We start from the raw sequence: 9,520 nt of genomic DNA, 5'->3' as shown, positions 1-9,520 counted from the left end.
ACAGGTAATCAATGATGTTTTAAGTCCTGGGATGGGCGGGGGCGGGGGGGGGGGGAAGAGGTAAGACAACACACAAAGGTAAAAAAGGTTGACAATACATGGTAAGTGTATTGGAGGTGGTATGAATGATTGGTAATGTACAAGGGGGTGAGGCATTAGCAATGATGGGGGGGAGGGGTGGGTAGGGAAAGCATTGTGGGATAGATGGTATTTTGGTTGGGCTTTAAGTTGAGGTAAGAAACAGGTGGAGGGAGACCAATCCAGGCACGGAGACCAGTCTGAGCAAATGCATGGAGGGTTTAAGAGTGTTTGGAGGGGAAAGGAGAGAAGTAGAGAAAAGAGTAGTAAAATAGCAGTTGATCTGCTACGGCATAGTAGTACTGCTAGGTCAAAGGGTTTGCAGAGTTGAGCAATTACAGAGGGATAGTTTCAAACGGCTTTCCACAATGGCTGGGCCAAATCACAGCTTCAACAACAGTACATTATCATGCCTGTGTTTCACAGCAATTCCAAAATTGTCATTTTCCATTTTTGTCATCTTTGCCAGTCTGATGGTTATAAAATAGAACCTCAGTCTTGCTTTAATTTGCACTTCTCTAGTGATCTGGAATTTTTGTTGATAATTTTAATTTCTTCCTTTGAAAACTTTTTTCTAACCCAGGATATTGGGGTAGGGATGGTATCTGCCATAAAAAGAATTCAATTTGCCAACGCAAAAACCTTCATAACTTAAAATTTTAGAAGCTTGCCTTGGGCAATGAAAGATGAAATGACTTGTCCAGGGTTAAATACACTGGAGGTCAGACTTAAAACCATGTCTTCCTGGTTTTGAAATGGGCTCTATACTCTTCTCCATAACTAATATAAATTTACAGGAATAATAATAGGAAAGAAGGGTGTTAAGTCAAAGCAAGACCTGACTGTGAAAACTCATTTCTCCCTCTATGTGGGCCAGTTTAAGACTAAAAAGATTGCACTACATGACCTCTGCAGTCCCCTTTAGCTATAGAGCTAAGGATTCTTTTAATCTAACGGGTGTGTCTGAAGCCAAAAGGAAATTAGGAAACAGTCGAGAACGCTGTCAGATGCAGCTGAGAGAGCTAGATTCCTTTAAAAGGTAATTGGATTTGGCTATTATAAAGATGTTTGGGAGGGCAATTTCATTAGTGGTGTGGCTAGATTGCAAGAGGTTGAAAATAAGCTCCTGAGATAGTGGAATCGTTGGGTATACCTAAGTTTTGAAATAAAGGGGAGGTGGCAGAGTACAAAGTTATGATGAAGGGGAAGGTTTTCTTTTTGCCTGGTAGGCAAATGGGAAGAAGAAATGGAAGACTAAAAATGTATGAGAAAGGGGCAAGATTGTTGGAAACTCTCGAAAAACACATAAGGTAATGGGATCAAAGACGAAGAGTAGGCTGATCCAGCTTTAAGAACAATTATCACTAACGTGACCAGAGAAACGAGAGGACGATGATGCTGAAAGATTCTGAAGAACTGAAGATCTTCCCTTCGGTTACCATCTGTTCTAAGTGTGGAAGTGAGTTTGGAGCACTGAAGCTAAAAAAGGGCCCCAACTAATGATAAGGAACCTAGGTAAGCACCACCAATTTACAATGGATGTGATCCGCTAGAATGAAAAATGATTTGTGCGTGTGCCTTTGTAAACTAATTCCCAAGGCGTCTTAAGAGTGAGTACAGCGAGTAAAGCCCACAAAACACCTATGTGAATCATTCACCCGAGTCTAGGCTCTGGCCAAGCCTCAGCACCAGCCTCCGCTTACACGGAGAGCGCTCGGGGGGTGGCCGGGTTACCTAACCCAGAGTCTCGCTACCTTCTTGGGTTTGGTGAGGACAACGGCACAATCACACCTTCCAAAGCCTCCAAACTGAAGAGTTCGGGCGAAGTCGGATGTGTTTGCTACCCTTTACGGATTCCCCCTACTTGGTCTGAACGGTCATGTGGCCCTGAATGGTTTCTCCCGAGGTGGAGCTGCAGAGAGAGAAGCGAGAAAAACCGTTTCCTCCAGGAGTCTGCGCAGTGCATGTCTTACTGTAGTTGGCGCATGCGCGTGTTCTGAGGCGCTGCAAGATGGCGGCAGGCCGCTTCGTCCCGATTCGGTGCTCCGGAGAGTTAGCGGAAGCGAGGGCTGCAGTCGCCCGGGAATAACAGTAGCTGCTTCGCAGTGGGAATTCCCTGGCTCTTTTCCGTGAGCAGAACGACATCAAGAGAGACCCTGAGGCCCTGAGATCCGGAGGGAGAGGGCAAAGCGGGCCCCTCCCCCAAACCTCCCCACAGATCGGCCAGCTCTCTTTTTTTCCCCCTCCCTTTTTTCCCAGCGTTCAACACGCGAGTCTGTGACACAGGCGCAGGAGGAGTCGGAGGGGGCCCTCTGCTCTCGCGCGTGTGCGGGCTTCAGCGCGCGCTTTCCGTCTTTCTCTCTCGATTGGTCAAAGTGCATCGCCTGCACTCCTCCCCTTCCCTCTAGACTGAAGAGGAAGGGGAGGCGGGGCTGGATAGCGCATGCGCGGCAATCTTGCTGTCGCTGTTGCTGTTGCGTTGCAAAAAAAAATTTCTGGCTGGGTAGTCTTGTGGCTCTCGTAGGAGGGCTGCAAGGGGTTTGAGAGAGTGTTGTGGAGGGGAGGGGGTGGGGGTGGGGGTGAGGAGTCGGGTAGTGTTAGGTGCCCGACACAAACTCCCATCCCCCGTCCCACGGGACACCCTGGTTCTTGTTGGGAAGGGGTTATGAGTGCAAGGTGCCGGTCAGGCCCCTGCTAGAAGCGGAGTCCTGCGCTCTGAAACCCTCGCCTGTCGGGCCAGACATTTAGAAGGGCATTGCTCCAGGCCTCGTACGCCCCTGCCCTCTGGGCGAACCTCCTCTGCCCCGGACTGGTTTAAACACTACATCCTCTTCCAAAGTGACCAAAGTGCAAGACTCGCGGCCGCCTCGGCCGCCCCCCTGAGCGCCGCGGGGCCGCCTCCGGCGCCGGCCCTCCCGCCCCCACCGCCAGCCCAGCCGAGCGCGTGCACCCGCTTTCTCTTTCCCTCACAGCCCCCAGCTTGCACGCACCCGCAGTGATTGTTTTGCCCGCTCCCGCCGCCGCCGCAGGAGGAGCAGCAGCGCTTGTGCAAGGCGGAAAGATGGCGGCCGGCGGCGGCGGCGGAGGCGGCGGCAGCAAGGCCTCCTCGTCGGCTGGGGCCCTGGAATCTTCGCTGGATCGCAAATTCCAGTCGGTGACCAATACGATGGAATCCATCCAGGGCCTGTCGTCCTGGTGCATCGAGAACAAGAAGCACCACAGCACCATCGTCTACCACTGGATGAAGTGGCTCCGCAGATGTGAGTGGCCCGGCGCCGCTTTGGGGCGACGGGAGGGCAGGGAAGGCCCGGCCGGGGCCGGGGAGGGGAGGACGCGGAAGGAGGGGCCGCCGGGCCGGGCGTTCTCGCCAGCCCACAGCTGCCTCCATCCCCCAGCGGGAGCGGGCCACGGGCGCCTGGGCTGTCCGGTTCCCGTGGGGCCGGGCATGGCGTGAGTGACCTTGGATCGCGGGGCCCGGATAGAGACGGATTCCAGGTGCCCCCGCCTCGGAACGACGCTTGCCGAGCTGGCCGAAGCCCGGAAAGCGTGCGGGAAGCCAACGGCTTCGTGCCCGTTTGTTTTACTGGGCCTCGGCGTGCTCGATTACGATCTCTGGTGTCCCGACGAGACGGGCCGCCCCCCACCGCCCCCTGGAACGTCCCAACTTCTTTGTGCGCCGCCAACTTCGCACCTGGGGGGCTGGAGGGCGAGCAGAGGGGGCTACTCGGGGCCGGGGGGGGGCGGGGGAAGGTGAAGCCCTCGGCCACTGCAAGAGTTCCTAAGCCCCGGCCTTAGCATCCACTCAATTATTTTACTGTGGATGGAACTTGGAAATCTAAACTTTGCATCACCCAAAATGCTTTATTCAGGCTCATTCCTACTGCCTTTAGTTTTTGTAAGAGTATTTCAGCCCACTTCCTGTCCGTAGATTTAGGTGAACAAATACAGAAAAAAACGTTTTTGAAGATACGTTTTTCCAAGGGTGATATCCTATTACCTTCTCTTTGAATTTTCTAGACAATGAAATTCATATTACTGCTTGAAATGCAGTTTCAAAACTGTCAATAAGTGGTGTATTTGCAAGAATATCATAACCTTATAGGAAAGGAGAGTATGATTGATGCCATTTGCTGCCCTGTGAGAGAAGATTTAATCTAAGCTCCGTCTGTAAACGACCTTTTGGAATTTCATGCTCCTTGTTGCATTATTTTTAGGACTTGTCCCTATTGCTGATTATAGTTGAGTTAAGCAGACTAGGTGTGGTGTGGTTTGGTTTTGATACTTATTTCGGTTAATGTGGTCTATAAGTATAAAGGATGCACAGTTCACTGTGGAATAGTGTCTTGGGTCGTCTTTATTTTGGGCAACAAAATGATGACAAATAATCCTGAAACTCACTTTTAAAATTTTCTGTTATTTTTCATCTTTACTCTGGCTGCTCCAATGGTCCTTCAGTGGAGAGGTGAAACATACTGAATTGGAGGCTGAAAACTTTTTGCTTCTTTGTTTGCAAGTTTGTTGTTGGGAGCAGTGTTTCCAGGTTACCTTGGTAATCACGCAGTACTACTAGTAAAGTACAGGATTGCTGGGGTAGTCATTCCTGTGCTCAGATAGATTGAAAAAGTTGTTCCTTTTCTGGGTAGTAAAAGTCGCTCTAATAAATGATACTAACATATAGTATCTAAAACTAATAAAGTTGAGTAAAACTTTAATTTCTAGCGCTCTAGGGGATCTGTAGATGATATTTTGAAGATTGTTATTTTTTGCGCATTACATAGAGTAAGTGCTTAATAAATTTTTTTTGAATGAATAATCTTCCATTCTACTTTAAAACATACCTAAAATATTCTTACATTTGGACTGGGGATTGAAAAAACCCCCACCAAATTTATTGCCATTGTAAAAAGATACTGTATTTTAGAGAACCTGTTGATCCTCACCTGTGACTTTTGGAATCACAAAGCATTTTTATTTATTAAAATATGTGGTTTTGATGAAATGTATTTCTGTGATTATAGGTTATTTTTTTTGCCCCCGGTGTGCTATTTATATTATGGCAGGTCAATGAGGGAACTAGTAATATATCTTAAAGAGTAGAAAAAGATTAATTCAGACAGACTTCTCCTTTCGAGTGCTTTTCTTTTGCGGATGGGAGGGTAAGTAAAATTATATGTAGCATTCTTAAAGAAGACAGCATGGATAGAGCTCAGGACTTGGAGTCAGGAAGTCCTGGGTTCATCTTTGCCTGCCCCATATATGACCCTGAGCAAGTCATTTAACCTCGTTCTGCCTCAACTTCCTCAACTGTAAAATGGAGGTAATAGCACCCACCTCCCAGGTTTGTTGTGAGGATCAAATGAGATATTTGTAAAGCAGGTAGTACAGTGTCTGACACATAGTGTGCACTTAATAAATGCTTGTTTCTTTCCGTTCTCAGTTTCCTCTTCTATGAAATGAGTGGTTGGACTGATCGTTAAGTTTCCTTCCGTTTCTAATTCTATGATCCTATAAACTGGTTTTTTGAGGACTACCTGCAGAATGGAGTTATTCTGAGAAGATAATGATGATTTTTCAGGAGCGATTTATGTAGTGACATTGCATTTAAATTTAATGAATAACTTTTAACCATGCTTTTAAACACTTTGAAAAAGATACTAAAGATTTAACTCCACCTTTGAAACCCAAGCAGGTTTCTGGGGCCAACTATACACAAAACTGAACAAGTGAAGTTTATCTTTTGGCACCATCCGCCTCTCTTTGTCTCTGCCTTGATACCCCCTCTCTAACCTGCCTACCTCCCTTGTTCCTTTTTTTCTGGCAGCTGTTGTCCGATTTCAGTCATTTTAACCTTACTAAGACTGTTGTTGAGTCCTTTCAGTCGCCTCCAACTCTGTGACCCCATTTGGGTTTTCTTGGCAAAGATCCTGGACTAGTTTTCTGTTTCCTTCTCTAGTTTATTTTACAGATGAGGAACTGAGGCACCCTTGCCCAGGGTCGCACAACTAGTGTCTGAGGTTGGATTTGAACTCAGGTTCTCCTGACACCTAACTGCCCTTATTAAGACTATGTAAACTCAATTACCACTCCCAGGGATATTTATATTTTTAAACCTTATCTCCAGTTGTGGAATAGAAGGCCGAGTTTGTTGTTAAAAAGAATTTCAGCATCTCTGCATAGTGAAGCAAGTTGGGGAAAGAGATTTTGAGGAAAAGAGGGACATGTTAGGGAACCCTGAATTATATACCATAGGTGATTGCTACTTTCTTTCAGGCTGCAGGAGGACCTATACTAATTTACCTATCTGCAGCATATATTAAATGATCACTTTGGAAATTAACTAATCCAAGTTTGAAGAACCACTGAATTGTTCTAATTTCAAGATAATTTATCTAGGCTAGTAAGAAAAGTGACTGATACAGGTATTAGTGGGCCTAGACTCTGGCTCGGATGTGGACATTGCCTACAACTTTGTTAAATCCTTCAACTGTTCCTCCTTCCACAGCCCACAATACTTTCTTCCAAAAATCAAATAAACAAACTCTACCATTACTGGTTATTGTTTTTGTGGAATGTCCTGGACATTCACACAGATTGTAGTCAATTTGTATTATGCATTCACTGCTACAAATTACATTCATAATTGACAGAAGTTCAAGACACATTGGTGTATGGTTCCAGAGATGAGGGGGCTCAAAACCAGGTTATAAAAAACAGCAAAAATAATTGAATGTATCTAGCTTGGAGACAAGAAGATTTGGGGATGTGATTACATAATTTAAATGGTATATAAGATGATCAACCTCAGTATATCTTCCACATCATGTATTCCAAACCACACCGGGGGGGGGGGGGAGGCAGGCGCACACACACAATTTTTATATATGAGGAAAGTAAGATCCAGACAGGGTAACACGGGCAATAGGTAGAAAGGCCAACATTTGAATCAAGTTCATCTGACTTCAAATCTATCTGCCTGTGTCAGATGGAAGGGAATAGGTTTGTTCTGTGTGGCCTTGGAGGGTTGAATTAAAAACAATGAGTAGACATTATAGGGAGGCTTATTTTACCTCAGTATAAGGAAGACCATCTTGATAGAGGCGTCCAAAAAAATTGAATGGGCTGCTAGGCAGAGGCTGAATAAATTACTTGAGGAAAGGGGACTTGTGCTTTGGGTCGGAGTTGGATTAGATGCATATTCCTTCCAGCACTAAGATTTTATGATCAAATGGTCTAAACAGCTTACTAGGGGGAAATGGAAAGTTTGACAAGCATAGTGCTTAGCAGTGTTAAATAAATGCTTTCATTCATTCTCATTCCACCTCTGCCCTTAAGTATCCTCCAAACCTTGTATCTTTTCTGTAATGTGTTGATTTTTGGTTTGGAACTTGATTATGTTTGGAGTAGAGATGGGAGAGAAGAATTGATAAGTAATTGTTTCAGGTGGTGGAGTGTTATATTTGTTAATTTGTTTCATCTCTTTTTTTCTATAAATAAAATTAGACAGTTGAATTTTAAAATGACCACATTGTAGCCACAGACTGTGAGTATTCTTTATATAGGATTATTAATTATGATAAACTGATTGTGACCAATGTACTATTAATATATTAATATGGTGACTGACAAGCCAAGCTTCTGACCTTTCTGGTTACCACCTGAGTGGTGTGACTCGTCCAGGCAATACAGACTGTTTTCTTCTTCTTCATAGCAAGACCTTAACAGTAACATATTATGAGACTAGCCATCTTCATCTTTAATGCCACATCTACTTAACTACAGAAATGAAAATTTATAATGGCATAAACTATATAGATATAAGAAGTATACATCAGCTTAGATGAATTTTCCTTAGACATCTCTAGTTTCAAATGCTTCTCCCTGCCTCAATTCTCTCCCCACTCCAATCCATCTTCCACTTGGCTGTCAAATGGATCCTGCTAAAGTATGTCTGACCGTATCATGCCCTGAATTCCCCATTCAAAAAACTCCAGTGACTCTTTATTACCTCCAGGATCAAATATAACATCTTCTCTTTGACTTTTAAAGCCCTATGTAACTTGGCCCCTTCTTAACTCCCCTCCCTATACTCTGTGATCCAGTGGCCCTGCCCTTCTTGCTATTCCCCCAATATGATACTCTATTTCCTGACTTTGAGCATTTTCCCAGCTGATCCCCATACCTGTAATGCTCTCCCTCCTCCTCCTCTTTTCCTTCTGGCTTCCTTCAAGTCTTATCTAGTCCCACTTTCTGCAAGAACGTTTTTCCCAGCCCTCCAGTGTGCCAAGCAGGGGGCTCCACCTGCCCCCTTTCCCTGCAATGTTGCAAAATTATTTGATACGTATCTTGTTTGTATATAGTCGTTGTCATGTTGTCACCGCCTTCCCCCCCAACCCATTAGACTGTGAGCACCTTGAGAGTAAAGACTGTCTTGTGGGGGCAGGGGAGTGGTATCTCCAAAGCTTCGTCCAGTGCCTGTCACTTATGAAGTAGGTGCTTCATAAATGCTTGTTGACTCTACTCAGCCACTGAGCTTGTTTTTGATCTAGTATTCATCCCAGCTCTGAGAATTCTGTCCTCTTCATAGTTTTACTCTGAATCCATGATAAGTTTTTTTCCCACCTGGCTACAGAAAGAATGAAGAAATCTGGTCTTCTAATTCCTGCTCTCAGGCTTACACTGGACTAGCTTCCCAAACTTCAAGCTGGCTTATTATATTCCCATCTTCCATAAGCTTAAATACTTTTTCTCTCTTTCTAACTGTCCTTTTCCTCCCATCCAGATACTTGGGTTCTGCCATCTATTATTTCATGAATTTATAGATTCATAGAAGATACTCTGCGTTTTTTGGCAGTGCTAGAGATATATCTTACTTAACTGTTCATATGGTCTATGGACCTGGAAATACTTTAACACTTTGTTGTAATGTTATTCATAATTATGGAATGTTGTGGTAGTTTATAATAAAACAGGTGGGGGGGCAGCTAGGTGACAAAGTAGATGGAGCTAGGGCCGTGGAGTCAGGAGAACCTGAGTTCAAACACCTGACACGTAGTAGCTGTATGACCCTGGGCAAGTCATTTAACCCCAGTTGCCTCACCAAGAAAAGCAAAAAACAAAACAAAAAAAACCCAGGTTGTTTTGATATCAGTGGAAAGACCTTGTCTTGTACACATGTGTACCCTACCATTCCTCCCCTCAGTCTTGAAGGAGCCTATAAAAAATGAGTGTAGGAGAAAGAACACTGGCCTTGGACACAAGGAGACCTGAGTTGAAATCTTACCTCTGATACTGCAAATGACCAACTATGAGCTCTCTCAGCCTCAGTTACTTCATCTGTAAAATGAAAACAAATTTCTATAAAACTATTACCACACAAGGTTTTTGTGGGGATAGAAAGAAAATAATTTACATTAAAGAAACTTGTAAATCTTAAAGTATTTCT

General features: G+C 44.7%; 1 protein-coding gene across 11 annotated transcripts in view; it reads left to right on the top strand.

Annotated features, from left to right (window-relative positions):
• Positions 1 to 2,056: 2,056 nt before the first annotated feature.
• The window catches only part of RPRD2 (regulation of nuclear pre-mRNA domain containing 2), an 86,698-nt gene continuing 79,234 nt past the window's right edge, over positions 2,057 to 9,520 (top strand). For all 11 annotated transcript variants that reach the window (XM_078154897.1, XM_021004428.2, XM_078154899.1 and 8 more), the window contains exon 1: positions 2,057 to 3,338. In XM_078154897.1, the coding sequence (XP_078011023.1) occupies positions 3,140 to 3,338 (199 nt within the window). In that variant the 5' untranslated portion in view covers positions 2,057 to 3,139. The remainder of the gene's footprint in view (positions 3,339 to 9,520) is intronic.

This window comes from Phascolarctos cinereus, unplaced genomic scaffold (assembly GCF_003287225.1).
Source record: "Phascolarctos cinereus isolate Bilbo 61053 unplaced genomic scaffold, phaCin_HiC Scaffold_5;HRSCAF=322, whole genome shotgun sequence".
In the NCBI taxonomy this organism is placed as follows: Eukaryota; Metazoa; Chordata; class Mammalia; order Diprotodontia; family Phascolarctidae; genus Phascolarctos; species Phascolarctos cinereus.
Note: the sequence above shows the minus strand (reverse complement) of the source record. Positions and strands in the feature narration are given on the sequence as shown.